At 52.6% G+C, this 22170-nt stretch overlaps 3 protein-coding genes across 6 annotated transcripts in view; 1 reads left to right on the forward strand and 2 right to left on the reverse strand.

Annotated features, from left to right (window-relative positions):
* Window positions 1-1022: 1022 nt before the first annotated feature.
* Window positions 1023-9989, reverse strand: RSAD1 (radical S-adenosyl methionine domain containing 1). Of its 2 annotated transcripts, XM_090291751.1 has the most exons (10): window positions 9682-9986; window positions 9118-9251; window positions 8803-9007; window positions 6413-6778; window positions 6149-6212; window positions 5568-5715; window positions 5072-5126; window positions 4277-4380; window positions 3958-4095; window positions 1023-1259 (listed from the first exon to the last, which is right to left on the reverse strand). In XM_090291751.1, the coding sequence occupies exons 1-9, from the start codon at window positions 9838-9840 to the stop codon at window positions 3978-3980; spliced, it is 1353 nt and encodes a 450-aa protein (XP_090147877.1). In that variant the 5' UTR covers window positions 9841-9986; the 3' UTR covers window positions 1023-1259; window positions 3958-3977. The 2 variants fall into 2 exon arrangements, with proteins under 2 accessions (XP_090147877.1, XP_090147878.1); XM_090291752.1 differs by lacking the exons at window positions 1023-1259; window positions 3958-4095; window positions 4277-4380 and adding an exon at window positions 4387-4455 and having other exon boundaries at window positions 9682-9989.
* A 2066-nt stretch (window positions 9990-12055) lies between these two features.
* Window positions 12056-22170, reverse strand: part of ACSF2 (acyl-CoA synthetase family member 2) — a 32948-nt gene continuing 22833 nt past the window's right edge. For both annotated transcript variants that reach the window (XM_090257275.1, XM_090257274.1), the window contains 8 exons: window positions 21984-22075; window positions 21624-21700; window positions 15164-15271; window positions 13821-13972; window positions 12875-13016; window positions 12677-12787; window positions 12468-12536; window positions 12056-12204 (listed from right to left, as the gene is read on the reverse strand). In XM_090257275.1, coding sequence (XP_090113401.1) covers window positions 12154-12204; window positions 12468-12536; window positions 12677-12787; window positions 12875-13016; window positions 13821-13972; window positions 15164-15271; window positions 21624-21700; window positions 21984-22075 — 802 coding nt within the window. In that variant the 3' untranslated portion in view covers window positions 12056-12153. The remainder of the gene's footprint in view (window positions 12205-12467; window positions 12537-12676; window positions 12788-12874; window positions 13017-13820; window positions 13973-15163; window positions 15272-21623; window positions 21701-21983; window positions 22076-22170) is intronic.
* On the forward strand, window positions 17328-21688 carry CHAD (chondroadherin). Of its 2 annotated transcripts, none has more exons than XM_090257276.1 (4): window positions 17328-18241; window positions 20067-20230; window positions 20500-20645; window positions 20887-21688. In XM_090257276.1, exons 1-3 carry the CDS (start codon window positions 17462-17464, stop codon window positions 20639-20641), a joined length of 1086 nt encoding a protein of 361 aa, XP_090113402.1. In that variant the 5' UTR covers window positions 17328-17461; the 3' UTR covers window positions 20642-20645; window positions 20887-21688. The 2 variants fall into 2 exon arrangements, with proteins under 2 accessions (XP_090113402.1, XP_090113403.1); XM_090257277.1 differs by having other exon boundaries at window positions 20977-21688.

Consider the following 22170-nt stretch of genomic DNA (forward strand, 5'->3'; position numbering starts at 1 on the left):
ACACTAGCAAGAAAATTATAGAGAAATGAGAACACTAGCAAGCTGACAAGAGGGTGAACTATTTCCAGGGTAGTCTGGTATTGAGTGTCCAACTGAAGGGTTTGTATCCTCAGTCAGCAACCCTCCTTCTCGGGATTTATCCTACACCCACAGAAATGATCAAGCCAGTGCATAAAAATATTTACATAAGGTGTTCATCACAGAGTTTGTAAAAATAAAAACTTAAACCCTCAGTTTTCACAAAAAAGGAAACTGGTAAACTAAATGTTGGCATACCATGCCATGGTACCCTGTGAAGCTACACTAAAATAATAGAGTACAGACAGGGGGTGGAGGTTATAAGGGGACTAAAAGGTAATGTAAAAAAATATGTACAATAAAAAAAAAATTTTTAAGTAAATTAAAAAATAGGATGTAGATATAAATTTGATGCTCACCACATATTAGCTAGAACGAGAAGGGTCCAAAGAAAGATGTGTATTATCTCCTTTTTGTAAGACTGTATATCTAAATATGTTCATTTGCACATAAGAACTTTTGCCAGTACATACACCAGACTCTTAACAGTGATTAATCTTTGAATGGCGGGATTACAAATTGTATCAGTCAGTTTAGTCTCAGTTATGCTGCAATAATAAGGACCCCCCAAATGTACTGGTTTACAACAGTGAATGTGAATTTCTCACCCCCGCTCATGGCGCTATGGTTGGCTGCTCCTCTGCCCAATATCTTTACTCTAGGACCCAGGCTGATGACACAATCTCTATCTGTACATTGCAGGTCTCTGTGGAAGAAAGAGAAAATGGTGGACCGCCTACTGGCTCTTACAATTAGTGTAGGCAAGCCTCTTGGTCCTTCCCAGATTCAACAAGGCAGGGATAGATAATCCTCCACAGGCCTTCAGGAAGGGGCACTTGAGGAAGGTGGGAAACATTTTGAACAATAATACAATCTACTACACAAGTTACTCATCCTTGTCTTAGTCCGTTTGAGCTGCTATAACAAAAGTACCAGAGACTGGGTTACTTAAACAACAAACATTTATTTCTCATAGTTCTAGAGGCTGGGATGTTCAAGAGCAAGGTACCAGCAGATTCAGTGTCTTCTTTGTCCTCACATGAGGTGAGGGAGATCTCCGAGGTCTTTTTAAAAAGGGCACTAATCCCATTCATGAGGGCTCCATCCTCATGACCTAATCAACAGCCAATGCTCCACCTCCCAGTACATCAGCTTGGGTATGCAGTCTCCACATATGAATTCTGGGGGCACAAACAATTTTATTATTTAAGTCCTTCTCTTTGCAGAACGCAGTTCTGTCCTGGCTACCCAGCACCAGGTCAAAATGGCAGCTTCAAGCCTGAGGCATAGGGGCCAGAGAGAGGTCAGGATTCTGCCTAACTTAAGAGACCCACAGTAAGTATAATGATGTAACAGAAAGTTCTGGATGCCCATAAATGGAGTCAAGTTAGAGAGCCTCTTTAGAATGTAAAATGAAAATTATAATAGCTGCCCTGCCTCCTGTACACTACTTGGTGGTGGTGGGGTTCAATCATGGGGCTCTAAAATTGTTAATGTTCCTGTAGGAGGAAGGTTTGGTCTGTCAGGCTGTAACCACACACTCAACATATTACATTTTCCCAACTCCTCTCATTACCAAAGTAATTTATTCACCCCTTAATTATGTTCCTGTGCTTTTTAGTAGGGCAGATGAAAAACGTCAATTAAAGTCTCAATATGAAGGATCCCTTTGAAGGATGAGCTGTGGAAGAAGGCTTGGGTGCATAGGGAAGTAGCTATGTCTCTGTGCACACTGATGTTTCTCTCCCTCTCTTTCTCCCACCCTTCCCCTCTCTCTGAAAGTAAATAAAATATTTTTTTAAAAAAATTAGATTCCTGGGTCCTGATGGGTGTGGCTCAGTTGGTTCAGTGCTGTCCTGCAAAGCAAAAGGTCACTGGTTCGATTCCAGGTCAGGGCACAAGCCTGGGTTGTGAGTTTGGTCCCCAGTAGGGGCATGTACGAGAAGCAACCAATCAATGCGTCTCTCTCACATTGACGTTTCTTTCCCTCTCTTTCTCCCACCTCTTCACCCCACTAAAAATAAATAAATAAAATCTTAAAAAAAAAATTAGATTCCTGGCCTCCACCTTCAGGAGATTCTGATTCACCTGGAGAGGGTGGGACCAGGCTGAGTCACAGAAGTTGATCCGTGCCACCCCCACCTGGCCCTGGCTCCTGTCCAGGCTGTCTGCACAGGCCTAGTGAGCAGGGAGCCTGGGTGTCTCAGGTGGCATGAGCCCTGGTCGCTGGGAGAAACCTGAGCAGGCCCAGGTTATCTGATGGCGCACTCGCTCTGGCCCCATGCTCACTTCTTGAATATCAAGATCAGGGGAAGGCTTGGGGAGAGGCTCCCCTGGGCAGCACAGGTCACCCTGCAAGCTGCCGCAGGGCCAAGGAGGTAGTAAGAAAAACACATTTCTTCTTTCGTCTCCCAGCCCCTCAGAACCAGGTGTGTTGCAGCCTTCCACAGTCCGCCTGCACATCCTCACTGAGAACCCTGAAATGTATCTCTTTACACATCTATCAACTTGGTGGTGAGTTCCTCGAGGGCTGGGACAGGTCTTATTCCTCTGTGCGTGCCCAGCACAGTGCCTGGCACACCAGCAGGGCTTGCTGAATATTTCATGAATAAATGAGAGGTAGTAACACTTACCACGTTACCTTGGGTCACAGAAGGACTGATATTCACACCGACTAGGCACACGGGAAATACACGTGCTCACTTCTAAGGGGCGGGGAACCCCATCCTTAGTCACCCAGCCAGAGGCTGAGCTGACCACACCCCGATTTGCAGCTGTACTAAATTTCTTTTAGTATCCCGGTGCCCTCTGATATGAAAAATTATGAATTTTCATAGGAAAATGGCTTTCTGTCACATACATATACATAGATTCTGCACACTATTTCTGGGTTAAGAGGATCAGCCCTACAGAAAGGGAAAGCTGGGCGGGGCAGGGGAAAGCAATGGGGGGAAAATGGGACAACTGTAACAGAACAATAAAAAAATGGGGAAGAAAAAAGGGAAAGCTCTTTTTACATGGATGAATGCCAGTTAATGAATGTAGCTGGAATGATAGAAACTAACATTTTGTAATCCTCAATCTAATCATTGATTTAGGCAAGGATCAGTGATAGATGCTAAAATCATTGGGTAAATAATCGTCAGGGAACGAGAAGAAACCTCAGCCTAAACCAAGCCTCTTATTCCCAAATCAGGATTCCACGCTCCATGAAGGAGCCCAAAGGAGAAGACCACAGTCAAGACAGGCTCCAGACAGTCTTATTAGGCTATTTAAATAAAACCAGGTGACCATTTCTGCAAGTAAAAGGCCAGGGGAGAATTACCAGGCTCTGGGTCTTCTCCAGATTCTTTTCCCCTCCCCTTTCCCTGCTTGCCCTGCCCCCCACTTTCACTCTCTCAAGGAAAAGGCTGCAGGGAGAGGGGGCTGGGGAAGGAAACTCAGGAGGATCTGTGAGGCTCCTGACACCCCAAACATATCCTGGTTGCCATCAGGGGTAAGAGTTGCTCTGACCTTTCCCACTGTTCTCAGAGTCTAGCAGGCCACTGTGCTGGACACACACGTGGGTCCACCAGCATTCTTCAGTCTCGTCTGTCCTGCCCTGTGTTCTATGTCCTGGAAGCCTGACAGCTAGATTCCTGAGAATCTCTTGCCAGCCAGGATTTGCTTTAGAGGCCACGAGAGAGGCACTTGCAGAAACCACTACTCCTTCTCTGGCAGCGGAGGGCGCACTTGATGCCAGTTCCCAGACCAGAAAGGTCCTCCCATCCACTTCACCGTGGGTGGTCCCCTGAGGATGCCAAGGAAGCAAAGACCAGAACTGAGATAGCGCGCCTGCCAGGGGAGAGGACTATAGTGTCAGCCCAGCCCCAAGCCCACCTGGGATGCAGGGACATCTGTCACCCTCCTGGCGCAGGGGAGGGCGTTTTCAGCTGCCAAGCCTCTTGAAGTCGAGGTAGAAGGGTCAGCAACAGAGAGTCCAGCACAGCCAGACCTTCCCAGGAACACCGAAGGCCCCTGGAAAACCAAGAGGCCTGGATGTGACTGCCTCATCTTACCAATTTCAATGCCCACCATCTACCAATGCCACGGGCACCCACAGGCCCCTCCTCATTGGTCTTTCTCGCTTCTCCCTGGTGTGTAATCTGTAGCCAGGGCTCCCGGGATTCCTAACCACCCCTCCTCACCGCCGACGCACCTGCGATCCAGCAGCAACAGGCCCTGCTCCAGCAGCGCGTCCACCTCCTTGCTTGCTCCAAACACGTCCCACAGGGTCAGCTGGGGCTCAAACTGCTGCCAGTGCTGCAGTGACCAGAAGGGTCAGAGGTACAGGGACCACAGGATGGGTAGCTGGTGGGGCTGCTCTGGGCCATGTGTCTGGGGTGTGGTGAGGGGTGAGGGAGGGTTCAGTCCAGTCCAGGGACCTCAGCCAACTGACTCATGCACACCAGGCCTAGGCCAGTGGGTCAGCAGGGACGTGGGCCCCTTCACTCCACATTCAGGCTGAAACCCAACTCCCAGCCAAGCCAGATATCCCTCAGCCCCGCCTCCCACCCCATGTGCTCAGGGTATGGCCAGGACTTTACAGCCCTGACTTCATCCAGAGAAGCTCTAAGTTTGATTGATCATCTACTGCTTTTCCTACTTGGGCTTTCAGTGCTACTTAAAAACATTTGAAAACCCTTAATCTAGTCTCTTCCCCCACACAGCTGAGAAGACTGAAGTTCAGAGAGGTGAAAGGACGTGTGCCCAAGGTTGCGGTAGAAGGGCACTAGAGCCTGGGTCTCTGCAGCCTTAGTCTAGGATTCTCACCATTGCATCACACTGCCCTGGCTGGACTAAAGCCCACCCTCCAGCTACCATCACCAGAGGAACAGGAGGGTGAGGGTGTGTGTGTGTGTGTGTGTGTGTGTGTGTAAGGAGAAAGAGAAAGATAAAAGGATTATGCATGGCTTAGGAGGAAGCAGTGTGCCAGAGCCCCTTGACCCCTTACCTGGTGAGTGATCCCCACGTCTGTGCGTAGCCCCATTGCCAAAACTTCCTCCAGCCTGAAAGGAAAACCATCGAGGAATCTTAAAGAAGAAACTTGTGCCTCTCCTAGTCTTCAAATCCTATGCTGGGGTGTGTGTATGGGGGGCTTATGAGGATCATGCAGTATGGGGCAGGGCAAGGCAAGAAATAAAAAGGTGCACATGCCTTGGCTGGATTGAGTGCCAGCCTGCGAACCAAAAGGTCGCTGGTTCGATTCCCAGTCAGGGCACATGCCTGGATTGTGGGCCCGGTACCCCAGTTGGGGGTGTGAGAGGCAACTGATGGATGTTCCTCTCACACATTGATGTTTCTCTCCCCCTCTTTCTCCTTCCTTTCCCTTCTCTAAAATTTAAATAAATAAAACTTTTTTAAAAAAGAGTGAACATGGAGGTGGTTTGGGGGGTGCAGGGGAACCCCAGGGGAACAAGGGGAAGAGTCCTGTGCCCTCAGATGCTCACAGCTCCAGGTCGCTCAGGGGGAGGCACTTCCGGGTAGCGTGACCAAACAGCATCACCTCTTTCATCCAGTTGTCAGGCTCCAGGGTCTGGATCCGAGCCTCCCGAGCAAGGCCCCCGGCCCCCTGGGGTACAAACCGCCCATGGGCCCCTGGTAACATCAACAACCATACCCACTTTAATATCAGCTAACACTGTGTGCCTGTCAAATGTTCAGTGAGTGGTTCTCAAAGGGTGGCCCCTGGACCAACAGCACCTAATGAGCTAGAAAGATAAATTATTGGGCCCTACTCCCGCCCTGTACAATCAGAAATTCTGGAGGTGGGGCCCAGCCATCTGGGTTTGAACAAGCCCTCCAGGTAATTCTGATGCATGCTAAAGGCTGAGAACCACAGTGCCAGGCATTACCAAGCACCTCAAAATACATATTCAACGGCTCTAAGGCATATTTTTTTTTTTTTTTTTTTGTCACATTTTAATTATGAGGAAGCAGAGGCCTGGAGAGGTTAATAAGTGGCTCAAGATCACACAGCCATGACATTCCACTCCTGAGTCATCCCTTCTTTGGTTCACAAGGGACTCACCAGGCCCAATGCCAATGTACTGACCGCACTGCCAGTAAGTCCAGTTGTGGGTACTAAGCGCCCCCTGTGGGAAGGGAGGAAATAGTGAGTGCACAGCAAAGCTGGTAGCCCTGTTGCTGCTCAGGTAAAGGGCACCGGTTAGAACGTCCCCCACCTCAGGCCTCAGAGCACCCACTGGAGACCCTTCTCCCCATGGGGCCACTTTCCCAGGTCACACCTTAGCCAGCCCACTCCCTTCCTTCAGCCACTAGCCCCAGGACTTACATTTCGGGCGAAGTTGGAGACCTCATACTGGCGGAAGCCAGCCTCCCGAAGAACTGCCCGTCCCTCCTGGTACATCTCAGCAGCGAGCTCGGGGTCTGGGGCAGGAAGGGCACCCTGCTGCACCTGGGTGAAGAGGGCAGTGCCCCGCTCCAGGGACAGCTGATAGAGGGAGATGTGGTTGTCACAATGACGCAGCAGGTCCTCCAGCTGCCTGAGCCATGGCCCCACCTGCTGTGCCGGCAGCCCCAGCATCAGGTCCACAGACACACGCCCGGGGAATAGGCACCGGGCCTCTGCCAGGGTCCGCAGCGCATCGCTGGCCGAGCGTGTCCGCCCCAGCAGCTGGAGCTCCGTGTCATCCAGGGACTGGGGAGAGAGGGCCCGGTGTAAGCACACAGGCCAGCTCAGAGGGAAACAAAAACATTTGACTGACCTTATGTAGACACAGATACAAGTGAAAACGCAGAACAAGGCAGGCAACTGGAGGGCAGATGGTCAAGCCAATAGCAAGGATCTACCCTTCACTGCAGGGTCACGATGTGCCAAGCATTTTTATGCAGCGCCTAATTCATCCTCATAACCCCCCAACATTCACACCATTTTACAGATGAGAAAACTGACTTCCAGAGATGTTATGTAACTTGCCCAAGGTCATACAGTGGCAAAGTCAGACCTGGAATTTAGGACTGTCTGGCTCCAGAGCCAAGAGCCTTTTAAAATTTTACTTTTATTTTGAAATATTTCAAGTTTATAGAAAATTTAAAAAAAAATTCAATAAACACCTTCATTTAGATTCATCAACTAACATTTTGCCACATTTGCTTTGTCTCTATAAATATATACATGCATTAGTATGATGTTGAATCACTTGAGAGTAAGTTATAGACCAGCACTGTCCAAAAGGACTTTCTGCAATGATGGAAATGTTCTACATCTGCACTGTCCAATACAGTAGACATTAACCACATTTAAGATAATTAAGCTTAAATAATCACCTTCCAAGTGTTCACTGGCATGTGGTCAGTGCCAATATTGAATGTTTTAAGAGAACAGAATTAGCCACTGGGTCACATTTGCAAACTTGTTTAAATTTAATTAACTTAAATATCGTATCCTTTCACCCCTAAATACTGAAGTGTGTATTTCCTAACAATAAGGACATTCTCTTACATAACCACTGCCCAATTACAGAGTTCAGGAAATGTAACACTGATACAATGCCATTATCTAATACATAGTCATATTCAAATCTGGCCAACTGTCCCAATAATGTTGACTGTAGTAATTTCCTCTTCCCACTCCACTCCAGGATCCAACCAGGGGTCACACATTGCTCTCAGCTGTCATTGTGTCTTTAGTCTCCTTTAGTCTAGATCCTTAGCCTTTCTTTGTCTTTCATGACATTGACATTTTTTAACATACCAGTTGTTTCCAAAATGTCTCTCAATGAAGAAATTCTAGAGATCTGCTGTGATCATTGTCCTTATAGTTAACAAATGTTTGGTGTATACTGTATACTAAAAATTTGTTAAGAGCTTAGATCAATCTCATGTTATCTGTTCTTACCACACACACAAAGTCTCTTAATTTAGGCTTTCCTGAGGTTTCTTCGCAATTAGATTCAAGATAGATATGCATTTGGGGCCAGACCATCTCAGAAATGATGTGTCCCTTTCAGTATGTCCCATCAGGACAAGGCTCTGACCCCAAATTCTACGGTAAGTGGTACATATATCAGAAGTGGGGGAAGCAACACTGGATATGAAAACACAAAGGGTCAACCTGAGAGGAATATTCTCTGTCACCAATAGGCAAAACCGAAACTACCTAGTATGGTGCTGAAGTCTTCCCTGCCTCCAGCCTCCCTAGTCATAAGGAATGACTCACAGCTCCCCCAAAACATGCAAGGCTCTTCCTTATCTTGTGTCTTTTCCTCCCACGCCCTCTCCTCTGGTGAACTCCTTCAAACATCACCTCTCCAGGAAGGTTTCCATGATTTCATCAGACTGAGCTGTCCTTCAGTCTATACTCTGAAGGCCTTTCGTAGAGACCCCCTTTATCATGCTGCAATGATCTGACCACCTGTTTGCCTCCTCCTGTATCTCCAATCACGTAACAAGTCCTTTTTGAGCATCTATTGTGTGCCAGGCACTAGGGTGGGTGCTTGGAATACTGTGATGAACAAAAACGCATGCATGCTCCCTGCCTCACAGAGCTTGTGGTCTAGCACAGGGGCAGACAATTACATAGTTACAAAAGTGTTACCATACACCTTTCAGTACCTACTAGGCCCTAGCACCCAGAAGGAGCTCAGTGAATGTTTGCCTAATAAATGAATGTGACCAGAGGAGAGACAGTACTGAAGGTATGGGGTGGCTAAGATCAGTTACCTGGAGGCCAATGGACAACCTGTTGACACCTGCTGCCTCAAATGCTGCCAGCCTGGAGGCTGGGGCAGAAGTGGGGTTGGCTTCCAATGTGACTTCGGTGTCTGCAGGCAGATGAGTTGCCTGGGCCACTGCCTCTAGGATGGCAGCCACAGTGCTGGGACTGGCCAGACTGGGGGTACCCCCACCAAAGAACACAGACTCCACCCTGGGTAAAAAAGATGGAGAGGATGACACCTGGGCGAGCCGTCCCGGATACCTGAGGTACCTGTCCTACCCACTCCCTCCAAGCCCTGCCTCTAGCACCCTAGTACCCACCGCTGCACCCCGCTGAGCCGCAGCAGCGTCTGAGCCTCAGTCACCAGGCAGCTCCGAACAGCAGCCTCCTCCACGCCGCGGGGGATGTACTTATTGAAGTTGCAGTAACTGCAGCGCTTCTCGCAGTAGGGCCACTGCGGGCAAAGTGTGTTTGAGGGGGGCGAGGGGACTCCAGGCTGCCCTGGGTTCACTCGCAAGGCTCAGTCTCACACATCCCCATCCCCATTCCAGGTCTGTCAACAACGCCTCCGTCATCTGAGCCACACAACAGTCCCCCCGCCCCGCCCCCAGGCAGGTCGGACTGGGATTATTATGCGCACTCCAATAATACAAAACTGAGTTCAGAAGGGAAATCACATGGTCAAGGGCCACCGAGGTGGTGAGTACCAGAGACTTCTGGTCCCCAGACCCAGACGTTTCCCTGCCAGGGCACAGGATTCCATCTAAGGCCTCGCCTACGGGGCAGGGAAAGTCGGCATGTGGGCTCACGAGTGGCAAGTCACTATGTGGGTTCCGGCCTGCGTGGCCGCGCCCCCTAAGCTCATCCTCCTCCTTCCTACTCACGTGGACGTAAAGCGCCGCGCACTGGCTCGGGGTCACAGGACTCAGTGATCTTCCCACGCCCTCCGCGCGGCGCCGCCTCTGGGCCACTTTGACCGCTGCCGCCCAGGCACCCGCCCGCGCACCCGCCCGCGCACCCGCCCGGGCCCCGGGAAGCGCCATGGTGCGCAATGCGCCGGGACAACCTGGTGCACGGAATTGGATCCGAGCCCGAGACGCATCCGGGGCGCACAGTGTGCCAGAGCCAAACTGGTTGGGCCGCCCCAGCGGAAGGAAGAGGGGCCGCGTGACCCAGCGCGGAGTCAGACGACGCTCCGGTAGAACCCGGGGCCTCGGGTCTGCGGCGCCACCTGCCGGGCACCTATACACTCGCCGCAGTCACCCGGCCTTTCCCTGGCGTCTGGGAGAAGGTTATGGGGTGAGCTGCCCGCCTTTGGCACCTTGTCCCGGGGCGAGTTCCCTGACCCATCTGGGAATTCTTATTTCGTTCAGTGAATTCCGTCACATTTTATGTGCCTGGCGGAGAGCTGGGCGTTGGGGACGTCAGAGGCGTAAGACCAGGTCGCAATACAGGTGCATAAGACAGGAGAAGCAAACCAAGAAGAGACAACAGGCAACCGATATTAATTCAGCATGTGCTGGATACCAGGGCAGTCTTCTCTGTGTTGTGGGGCAGTACGTTACAAGGGCCTCAGAGTCAGCATGGTAGGAGAGGACATTGGGCTGGATGTTGAAGGGGCAGAAAGCCCCAGGGAAAGCCACTAGGCCAGGAGATTAGGCTGTCATCTCCTGGGTCAGACCACTTCCGCCCCTACACTTGCTGGTGGGAGAGTCAGGGATGGTATCTGTGAGAGAAACAGAGTTCAGGTGAAGGGCTGGGAAAACAGGCACCTAAACTGTCCCATGATGTTGAGAGCTCATGGGCTTTGGAGTCAGACAACTAGGTTCTAATTCCACCTTTGGCAAGACATGGAGCCACCCTGAGTTTCTGTTTCATCATTTGTGAAATCAGACTAATGTCTACTTGACAGGGTTGTTGGGAAGATTTCAAGAAAGTGCCTGGCACTCAGAGTATCCTAAACTTATGTTCATTTTCTAAAAAGTAAAGAGCCCTGACCAGAATGGCTTAGTGGGTTGGTCATCATTCTGGTCAGGGCACATGCCTGGGTTGTGGGCCAGGCCCCCAGTTGGGGGCATGGGAGAGGCAGCCAATTGATGTTTCTCCCTCACAAGAGGAGCAGACACACTAGGGGGTGAGGACTGCAAGCAGGAAGAACTATTTTTATTTCTTGGGTCAAGTTATAGCCTCTTTATCTGGCTCTGCCCATCAGAGAAGCTCAGGTCCATTAATAAGAAAAATAATAAAAATTGGGTTGTTTGAGGGGGTGGTGAGAGGAGGAGAGAGTAGAGAGATGTGAGATGACAGCAAAAGAGTGTGGAGTTTCTTTTCTTTTTTTTTTTAAATATGAAGGATTTTTTTTCCCATCACCATTTATCCCCCTGTACCCTCTTACACATTCACCCTCCACCCCTGTCCACCCTGGAGTTTCTTTTTAAGGAGATGAAAAGTTTTAAAATTGACTGTGATGACAGTGGTACATATCTGTGAATATGCTAAACACCAATGAATTGTACACTTTATTTGTTTTAAAAAAAGGGTAAGATTTTTTAAGTTGATTTCTAAATTTTTTAAAAATGTATGTATTGATTTGAGAGAGAGAGGAAAGGAAAGAGAGGGAGGGAAAGAGAGAGAGAAACATCAAGTTGTTGTTGCACTTATTGATGCATTCATTGGTTGGTTCTTATATGTACCCTGACTAGGGACTGAACCCACAACCTTGGCATATCAAGATGATGCTCTAACTGAGCTACCGGGCCAGGGTTTTATTTATTTTTAGAGAGAGAGAGGGAGGGGGAGAGAGACACAGAGAGAGAAACATAGATTTGTTGTTACAGCTATCCATGCATTCATTGGTTGATTCATAGATGTGTCCTGACTGGGGAATCAAACCTACAACCTTGGTGTATTGGGACAACGCTCCAACCAACTAAGCTACTCATCCAGGGAGAATAGTACACTTTAAACACATAATTTAGAGGGTATGTGAATTATATCTCAATGAAGCTGTCATAAAAGAGAACAACACTTCTTGCTGGACTAGTCTGGTGACAATGTGAAAAAGAAATAAGTATAGTTTTTTAAAATATGAGCTATCAAAGAGATTGAATGAGGATTAAATTAAGTAGACAATGCCCACCAAAGTGCTTAACACCATCATTGATAAGGAATAGGTCTGAAAGCGCTAGTTTCCCTTTGGCTTCTTCCCTTCTCCTTCCCATAGTAGCTGCCAAGAGATCACACCAGCAAGAGATCAGCCAAAGAAAACAGAAGCTCTTTATGTCAAATCACAAAGACAGAGGAGGGGAATGTGGCGAAAGGGCAGGGAGGGCCTGGGAGGACCCCCTCCCCTTTATTCACAGGTTTAGATGCCGTTCCATCTGCTCTCGAAGCTTGAATTTCTGGACCTGGAGGAAAGAGAAAGGGGTGAGCCAGGCTTGTGGCTTCTGCCAGCTAGGGAGACCAACCATCTTGGTTTGCCTGGGACTGAGGAGTTTCTTAGGCTAAAGCTGGGGAAACTTTGGGGCAAACCAGGATAAGTTGACTAGTTGGTCATCATACTGCCGGACTCTTACCTATTGCTGAGGGGAGCAGAGGTGGGGCTGCCTGGCCTCCTGCACTTGGGCCCCAAGCTACCCTGCCCCTCCCTCATCTTCTTCACCTTACACACCTTTCCTGAGACAGTGAGGGGGTAGTCAGTGACAAACACAATGTATCGGGGAATCTTGAAGTGGGAGATCTGCAGACCAGAGGGAGATAAAGGATGAGGCTGGGTGAAGGTCATAGGGCTGGGGACGGGGACAGTGGGCTGAGTGGTTGGCAGGGAGAGGGGGTTGAAGAAACAAGCACCATCATTTGGGGGTGCACTGAGTCTCCCACCTTCCCTTTGCAGAAAGCCTTCATCTCTTCTGGTGTGGTCTCCTCCCCACTCTTCAGCCGAATGCAGGCGCAGATTTCCTCCCCCATCCGGTTGTCCTTCACTCCCACCACCTTCCAGCGTCACAGACAGATATCAGACATCCCCATCCCCATCCGTGTTTCCTGCTCCTGGGCGCTCACCTGGACTGGGTACCTCACCTGCGCTTCCTGCACCTGTGGGTGGGTGTGAAAGAAGTTCTCGAGCTCTGCAGGGTAGATGTTCTCGCCACCCCGGATGATCATATCCTTGGAGCGGCCCACGATTTTGCAGAAGCCCTGCTCATCCATGGTGGCAATGTCTCTGTAAGGAAAGGCCAGAAATGGCCTCTTGCCTCTTTGCCTCAGCCATCTGGCTTGCTCACTCATTCATAAGACATTTATTGAGCACCTAATACGTGTCTTGCACTGCTCTAGACTCTGGAGGATACAACATGAACAAGACATTCCCTGGGACTTACAGTCTAGTGGGGAGGCAGAAAAAACAAACAAACCAATACCTATAATACACTCTCTCAACATATCTATACATATGCTTTTCATGGTTGGCTTCTTTCCTATCAGTCAGGTCCCAACTCAAACACTTCCACCTTAAGGAGGCCTTCCAAACTAAGAGAAGCTCCCCTCCCTATTAGTGGCACTTTCTTTCCTCTCACCCTATTTTATTTTCTTCATTTGTATCCATGTCTGAAATTATCTTATTTGTATCTGCCTCGCTCCACCAGACAAGTGAGAAGTAAGAGTAGGATCCTTCTCATCTTGCTTTGCCCTGGGCTGCCAGCATCTGGAACAGTGCTGGCACATGACAGGTGCATAAGAAGAATTTGTTGAATTAACAAATGAGGGGCTAAATCTTGGCTCTGATTTTGCCGACACTGGTGTAGTGCACTGTCCTGGGTACTCTCATCAGTACCACGTTTGATCCTTCCAGGAGCCCTGTGCGCTGATTGTGATCATTCCCAGTTTACACATTGTGAAAATTAAGACTGTGAAGGGACCATCTTGACACACACATTCTCCCTCTTCTAGTCTCATGTTCCCAGCTCAGCCTCAGGACCCCCAGCTTCCCCTTAGCAGCCAAACCCTCCGCCCTGCCCTGCACTCTCACCCTGTCCGATACCACTTGTCGAGTCTAATTACTTCCTCAGTCCTCTGGGGCTCATCCCAGTAGCCCAGCATGACGCAGTACCCTCGGGTCCACAGCTCTCCGGGTGTGTTCAGCTCTGCTGTGGTCCCCGTCTCCATGTTCACGATCTGGGCCTGGGACAGGGCAGCTTTAGGCTGGGGTCTCCCACCCTCTCATTTCAGGGTGGAGTGGGGGTACTCAGGAATGGGTGAGAGCTTTGCCTTTCCTCTCCCCAGTAATGATGCCCCTCTGGCTCTGCCCAGCATGATCCAGGGAAGAGAGGCAAAGACCAGAGTGGATCCTTCAGTCAGACACCCAAGCTGGGCATGCAAGAACAGGTGAGGCCCATACCAGGCGTGCTAAGGAAACAGAGTGAACAGGAGCTGCCACAGAGAAGGCCTATGGAGGGCCAGGCAGGCAAAAGAATTATAGACTGTGCAGAAGAAAAGGGACTGTTCTCTTATTTCCCATTGAGCAGCAAATAGAGAAGCCAAAGAGGGTGGTGTGGCCAGGTCATGTGAACAGGAGAGGCAGCAGAGAGGCAGAGTATGAAAGCCTAGTGGAGAAATAAGCCACAGCCAACGTGAAAGGGAGGCTTAGCCTGTGTGTGCCTCAGTGTCTGCATCTGTGAGATGGGGAGAACTGTGCTGGCCCTGTCAACCTCACAGGTGGGCATCCCACAGAGAGTGGCAGCAAGGCTGTCGGGTGCATGGGAGGGGCTAACGCCACCACACACTCACTCCAGGGAAGAGGGCAGGAAAGGTCTGCACCAGGATGGCACTGGCTCTAGGGGAAGCAGCTGCTTGGGCACACTAGCAGTGACCCCAAGGATGCAATGGCACAAGAGGGCACGGGAAACCAGGTATGGGCTGGCATAAAGCACCAGTGTTGAAGCTGTTGGGAACCTGAGAGTGGGAGAGGATCTGGGTCTGCCTTGAGGTGCAAGGGACCCCGAAAGGGACAGGCTGCTTAGGAAATTCAGTGTTTATGCCAAATGAAAAGAGGAACTCTGTTGAAATGAGGGTAGGGGGTCTGCAGGAGAAAAAGAGCTGTGTAGGAAAAATCTCTGTGCTTTGGCTCCTCTTTGAGGCTGTCCTGGCTGCCCCGAGACAGACAGTGGGGCTTGGCAAAAACACACCTCAGACAGGAAGGGAGGCTGTGGAGAAGTTCCGCTGGCATCTGCTCATGGCCACAGCTCAGCTCTTCCTCCCAGGCCTCAGCCCACAGAGAAAGCCCCAGGCCAGGCCCAGGGAAGACCCTGCTGCAGGGAAGCAGGGGTACTCTCTGTGGGATGTGGGGCCTGGGGGTCCTGTTCTGGGGCTCACCTCTGTGTGAGGCATGATTCTGCCCACACTTTGTGCCTTCTGTTCCACGGTGTCCTCAGGAAAGTTCATGAAGGTCACAGGACTGTTCTCTGTGGTTCCATAGGCAACCTAGAGAGTCCAGGAAGAATGTTTGGAGGGAGCTGGCAGATGGCAGAGGGATGGGGTGAGCAACTCTGGGGGACTGGAAGGAACTCAAAGGAAAGGGGAGGGCAGCTGAATGGTGGGGAGAGGCACAGTTGGTAGAGGTCAGGGGTCAAGAGGCAGAGGTGCTTGGACATTGAGCTGATAACAAACAGGGACCCCAGATGTGAAATGGATAGCAGGGAAGCCATGCTCTTCTAGCCAGGGTTCTCTCAGTCTCTCTGTTTCCCTAGAGCAGCCACACGCTACAGTCTGTGGCTCTCAGAGTTACCCATGCCCAGCCTCCTCCCCCCATCCCCAGGCTGCCTTAACCATCCACCCTGATTTCCCCCTCTTCCAGGCCAAAGGTCCCCTAAACGTGAGTGATAAGAAAGCCAGCCTGCCTTGGTCCAGCTGGGAGCTGCAAATACATACCCCCCACCCCCACCCCATCCACTGAAATTCAGGACGAGTGCCTGGCCTTGGGGTGGGTGCCCCCAAGTTCTGGAGAGTTTCCTGTGAATTTTAGTTCCATCCAAATAAAAATACAGCCAAAGCAAGGATTTCAGAAGCCAGTAGCCCCCTGTCTCCCCCCCCCCCCCCCCCAACCTCTAGTGGTTGGAACATCCTGAGCAACAGAAAACCAGAAACCAGCCTTAGTGGAGCCTAAATACCATCAGGGAATGTTCTGGGCCAAGTATGACCCTCATCTAGAGGCAACTGGGTGAAAGGGACTTAAATGAAGGGCAGGCCTCCACACCTGGGCACTGGGTGAGGGGAGGGCTAGCCACTCCATATGCTGTCTTCTTTCCAGTCAGCAAAGACACCAGACCTTTGTCCTCTATGATCCCCCGCCCCACCCCTATTTCCTCTGTCAGCTGGCATAGCTCAGGCACAGCTGGGATCTGGAGAGACCTGGGGTCCAGTTCCTCCCTCACCCCCCAACACAGACAACATTCCCTGCCAGGCAGCCCAGAGCTGAGCTCCGGATTGCCCACCCTCCCCTTTCCACAGGAATCCGGACATGGTGGCTGGCAAGTAGACACAGAGAGGCCTGGCAGGGCTGCCCACAGGACCTGAGCTGTCCAGGGCTGGTCCCTTGTAGCCAGGACCTGGCCCCCTTACCCACTCCCCGCCCCGCCCTCCCAGTCCTGGGGCCACTGCCCAGGTGTGGCTTCTGCCAAGTACATCTTGGCGCCTCTCTGGCCACCACCTTGCGGATGGGAATGAGGGGATGGGATATTTTAAGGAGATTAAAAAGGGGTAGGGGTGAGGTGTGACTGTGCTTGTTTAGTTGCCCGGACACCCCTGCCTGTGGTCTTCAGGTGTGTTTGTGAATCCTGCGGGTCACTCCCCACCACCACCGCGCGCGCGCATACACACATTTTTCTAATTAGTCTTCAGCCATGGCAAAAGGAGCGTGGTTGTAGGAGAAACTCATGCTTCGGGCTGGTAGAGAGGACCCCGAGGCAAGTCAAGGGTGAGAAAGGAGCTCCCATCTCCCCGGCTGGCTGCGTGTCTAGCCAGAAGAGGGAGCCCGACGCCAGGGCGGCTTGCTCGCTCCGCCAGCGCTGCACAAGAGCCCCATTAAAGCGCCGCCGGCTGGCCAACCGCGGCGCGACTCGCGTCCGGCTGTCCGGCCCCGCTTCCTCCCTCCCCGGGTGCAGGGCACCCGGCCCAGTGTGCATGGGTGGGGGCTTGGGGGTGGGCATGGAGGCTCGAACTTGAGCAAACAAATACGTTCACGGAACGCCTCCATCCCTGCGGTGTAATCACAGGGCTCTAAACACTCCTCTGTCTCCCCCCACTCCCCCCCTATCCTCCCCCCACCCCCCAAAAAAAGCATGGGGAAAGGAGCTAGTAGCTCTGGAAAGAAACAGGATCTGAGAGCAGGGGATGAGGTTGAGGGCCACGGTCCCAGCCTTGCACGGCTGCCAGCTGAGGGAGGGGCCCCGCCCCGCCCCCTCCCAGTGGAGGGCGGGGGCGCATCACCGGGTGGGAGGGAGTTAAGCCCGGTGGCCTCGACACTCCACGTAGGAGCTGGCTCCGCTGTCGGTTGCGGTCAGAGCCACCGTATAAATAGGGCGGGAGACCCGAGCGTCGAGGACTTCCCGCTCGCTGCCCGTGCCCCGCCATCGTCGCCGCAGCTGCCCCCAGCCCGGCTCCAGGCGTCTGGCCATGGCCACTGCCTGTCCCATGCTCTTGCTCAGCCTCGGCCTCCTGGCCGGCCTGCTGCCGGCGCTGGCCGCCTGCCCCCAGAACTGCCACTGTCACGGCGACCTGCAGCATGTCATCTGTGACAAGGTGGGACTGCAGAAGATCCCCAAGGTATCAGAGAAGACCAAACTGCTCAACCTACAGCGCAACAACTTCCCCGTGCTGGCTGCCAACTCGTTTCGGGCCATGCCCAACCTCGTGTCGCTGCACCTGCAGCACTGCCAGATCCGAGAGGTGAACGCCGGGGCCTTCCGCGGCCTCAAGCAGCTCATCTACCTGTACCTGTCCCACAACGACATCCGTGTGCTGCACGCTGGTGCCTTCGATGACCTGACAGAGCTCACCTACCTCTACCTGGACCACAACAGGGTGACCGAGCTGCCCCGAGGACTGCTCTCCCCTCTGGTCAACCTCTTCATCCTGCAACTTAACAACAACAAGATCCGCGAGCTGCGCGCTGGCGCCTTCCAGGGAGCCAAGGATCTGCGCTGGCTCTACCTGTCGGAAAACGCGCTCAGCTCCCTGCAGCCGGGAGCTCTAGACGATGTGGAGAACCTGGCCAAGTTCCACCTGGACAGGAACCAGCTGTCCAGCTACCCCTCGGCTGCACTGAGCAAGCTGAGGGTGGTGGAGGAGCTGAAGTTGTCCCACAACCCCCTGAAGAGCATTCCTGACCATGCCTTCCAGTCTTTCGGCAGATACCTGGAGACCCTCTGGCTGGACAATACCAACCTGGAGAAGGTGAGCTCCCGGCTGCAGAGCTCTGCCCTGGCTCCTTCTTCTCTGCCTCCAGGCCCAGGAATCCAGGGCCTCGACTGGGCACCATTCCCTCTCCCCGAAAATAGCCTCTGGCTATCTCTGAACCTCTGGCTATCCCCAAGGTGAAGAGCTCTGTCCCTCATCTTGTCACATCTTCACCTTGCCCAGCTGCCCCTGTCCCTAATCTCAACCACTGCCCTTCTAGCATTTCTACTTATAAACGGAGCTGGGACTGCTCTGGCCCCACCAATGGCCCCTAGGAGGTATGTCCAATGCTCCCAAACCCCCTGCTGTGGGCAGCAGCCACCTCTTCCTGTTGGGCCTTCTGCCCCTCCTCTGCTGTTTTTCCCGTCTCCAGTAAACCTACCACCCCATAAAGGAAGGTTTGTTTATTGAGGAGACTTCCAGAGGAGCTGAGCAAATCAGGCCCACAAAGAGACCCTGTTCCTGGAGGGGGGCGTGCATGCGTGCTGTGGTGGTGGGGGGGGGTGGGGAGTTAGGGGGAATAAATGCCTGAGGAAGACCTCCTCCACGCCCCCTAGAGGCCCTGGTGGATTCCAGCCCCCACCACCACCACACACACACATATTCAACTGCATTCTCAGGTCCATTTCAGCTGAATGGGGACCAGGGGATCAGAGGCTTCCCTAGATTGCAGCCATGGCACCCAAGAACTCCGTGAAGGACAAAGGCAAGAACCACACAGGTCCCCAGGTGTCTCCCTACAGGGAAGACTAAATGTGCCTCACTGTCCCCCAGACTACTGACTGCTCTTTGCCCACCCCAGTCACCAGGCCCATCTCCTGGCTGCAGCCTCACTGAATCCTCCCTCCCTTGTGATGCTCGGCGCCTGGCCAGATGGGGCTGCCTTGTGCCTGGGTGGAATCTCTTCTTGGAGCTGGAAAAATTGCTCTGGCACAAGGGTTTCAGCCAGGAGGTTTGGGCAGACACCAGGGCAAGGTGGGGGAGACCGTCATCAGAACAGTCTGGTTAGCAGAGAACTTGACACCCCTCCCTGGCCCCTGGCATGGAGATGAGGACAGAATCATACCTTGAAAGCAGCCAACCTTTGTCTTCATGGATGGAGCCTGCCCTTCTATAGCCTGGCTGCTCCCCAGCTGAAGTCAGAGTCTCCTGTGCCCCCCACCCCCAGTGCCAGAACAGCCTTTCAGTGGGCAGCCCAGCAAGGGCAACAGGGACGGATCTGGGGCAGGGGAGGCCAGGCAGGATCTGTGACGCCTGGGCCAAGACGTGGGCACCAATAGAACGTTTCCTCTGGCGCTGTCCAACCTGGCCAAAGGCTCCACCAAGGAGGCTCCACAAATAGCTTCTGGCAGGCAGTGAGGGCGCAGTGAGGACAGAGCTGGGGGAAGTCCCAGAACCTTGAGGCCGTGGGGAGCCTGGGCCCACTGCCCATCCCACCAAACACTGACCAGCTTCACCATGTGCCAGCTTGGGCCACTGAGGCCAAATTCTGGCTGCCTCCCCAGTGGCAGTGTTTGTGCAGAAAGTGTGGTGCCAGGGGCAGAGGAGCTGGGTGTGGTCCTGCAGCTACTGTTTATTCCCTAGGGTGACCCTGGGCAAGGGACTTAACTTTCGTCCCATCTGCATATGGGAAATAACCCCAGCTACCTCAAAAGGTGGTTTCATGTATCAAATCACCAGAGACAACTTAGTCACATTGTGACACTCCTCAAGGGGCTACTGCTTATGTCCAGGGAAGGACCCTGCCCCTCTGGGGCCACAGAGCTGGGAGAGGCTGGACACCGGGGCTAGGGTATTCACTCATGCCTGCCTTGCTCCCCAGTTCTCCGACGGTGCCTTCTTGGGTGTGACCACGCTGAAAAATGTCCATCTGGAGAACAACCGCCTGACCCAGCTGCCCTCTAACTTCCCCTTTGACAACCTGGAGACCCTCACTCTCACCAACAACCCCTGGAAGTGCACCTGCCAGCTCCGGGGCCTCCGGAGGTGAGAGCACCCCCATGCCCAACCCCAGAACTCGCCCTCATGGGATGCAGTGGAGACATGCTGGTCCTTCACTAAGAGATCCTGCACATGTGACCTATATCTGCTATCTGATGGGGATGGGGTTCTGCGAGTCCTTACTCTCGTAAAATGAAGATGACTGTTCCCAGACTGCCTGGAGCCAAGTCAGTCCTGGCCCCAGAGCTCACTTGTCCCTTCCCCCATCATTGCCACATCTCTTCCCCAGCCCCAGCATCTCTCTGTCCCTCCAGGTGGCTGGAAGCCAAGACTTCCCGCCCGGATGCCACTTGCGCCTCGCCCGCCAAGTTCAGGGGCCAGCACATCCGTGACACAGATGCCTTCCGCAGCTGCAAGTTTCCCACTAAAAGGTCCAAGAAAGCTGGTCGCCATTAAACAGGTGGGAACAGGGCAGGCAGATTCTCATTCCCCTCTCCGGAGATTCTGAAAAGTAGGAGGGTGTCCCAGGGTACTCCCTCACCGTAGAGGGTCATGCAGACCCTCCAGTTTTGCAGGGAGAGGAGGGGGATACTGGGACTCCCTTTTAAAGAGGAAAATGATGCTGCCCAGGGCTCCCACCATTCTCTCCAAGCACCATCCAGGCTGCTGGAGTCCTGACACCGATCCTTGCCTCACCGCAGGTCCTGATCCAGCCAGTCCTGGTGACTGGTTTTTGCCTTCCTCTGGAGAAACTACTGACCTCCCACCTCTGACCCCACCTTCTTCCACAGCCTCTGCTGATGCACAGAGCTGTCCATACCTAGACACGTCCTGGCAGGGGGATGTGGGACTCCAGCATGAACCCAACTCCACCATCTCCACCTGACAGTGAGGGATCCATCACAGCTGGTCCCTCCACCATGGTTTCTCTCAAAGAAGCTGTTGCCAAGACCCGCAAGTCCTTCAGAACCAGAACTGGGTGGTCATCAGGATGGCCACCCTTCCAGAATCCTCCTTCTGTCTGCACCCTTGACCCTTCCACTTGGAAACAAATGTCAGGTCCTTGCCCCATCCCTTGTCTCCAGAAAGGGTCTTAAGCCTGTACTCCAACTCTGCCAGCCCCTGCCTGCCAGGATGCTCTCGCAGGATACTGGTGCTTTGCCAAACATCCCCCATGCTGCATTTCCTCCTCAGATTTCTATAAGTATAAATTTATGTATGTATAATATTCACTCCCCGTTGTTCCCTTATCTCCATGACTCACCAACTGCTGATGAGGTCAGATTGCATTTTCTCACATCTGCTTTCTGCAAGGAGGGTGGGCTGAAAGGGTCTACCCTGGAGACCTGACCTGGGCTCATCCTCACTCCCGTACATCTATTCTCATCCCAGGCTGGCCTGCCTCCCGACCCCAGCCCCAGCTCCGGCCATCACTCACCACCAGCTCCCTTGCATTCAGCTTGTTGACGATGGCTCGGATCAGCTCTGGGGGTGCAGGGGACCCAGCAATAAAACCTGAATCAAAGAGAGGGCTGACACAGTTCCCCCCTTTTCCAGGCCCAATGAACCCCCTTGCCTGCAGCTCTTTCTAAGGAAGAACATTCCCCATCTTCCCTGACCCTGGACCTGTTCCTACACTTGGCAGCTGGCCTTGGGCTGGTGTCCAGCATTGCTGGGAATTTGCCTCCCTCCCATCCATGTTTCTACAATGACCTTCTCAGCCCCTCAATAAAGGACTGGGTGTACATCTAGCTCACCCGGGCCAATCCTGGCCTGGCCCCCCTTGGCCCCATCCCACCTCCACACATGGCTGAGATGTCGTAACTGAAGAAGTCTGGCTGGTTCAGAATGTCCACATACATCGTGGGGGTGCCATACAGGAAGGTGCCTCTGTATAAGGGGGGTGGTGGCATCTCAAAATCAGGCTTGGGAGTGAAATTTAACTCCCTCTTCTCACCCACCCCACCTTGAAGTAAGGGCCAAGG

The sequence above is a fragment of the Furipterus horrens genome, unplaced genomic scaffold (assembly GCF_987537825.1).
Source record: "Furipterus horrens unplaced genomic scaffold, mFurHor1.1.pri manual_scaffold_11, whole genome shotgun sequence".
NCBI lineage: Eukaryota > Metazoa > Chordata > Mammalia > Chiroptera > Furipteridae > Furipterus > Furipterus horrens.

Bases quoted from the DNA above. Each gene is read 5' to 3' on its own strand.
- RSAD1 (XM_090291751.1), bottom strand. From the start codon at position 9,840: ATGGCGCTTCCCGGGGCCCGGGCGGGTGCGCGGGCGGGTGCGCGGGCG. The intron at 5,716-6,148 runs GTGAGTCCCTTG...TGATGTTACCAG, and splicing joins GTACATTGGCATTGGGCCTG to GGGCCCATGGGCGGTTTGTA. The intron at 5,127-5,567 runs GTGAGCATCTGA...TTTTCCTTTCAG, and splicing joins CCCCTGAGCGACCTGGAGCT to GCTGGAGGAAGTTTTGGCAA.
- CHAD (XM_090257276.1), top strand. From the start codon at position 17,462: ATGGCCACTGCCTGTCCCATGCTCTTGCTCAGCCTCGGCCTCCTGGCC. The intron at 18,242-20,066 runs GTGAGCTCCCGG...CTTGCTCCCCAG, and splicing joins ACAATACCAACCTGGAGAAG to TTCTCCGACGGTGCCTTCTT. The intron at 20,231-20,499 runs GTGAGAGCACCC...CTGTCCCTCCAG, and splicing joins CAGCTCCGGGGCCTCCGGAG to GTGGCTGGAAGCCAAGACTT.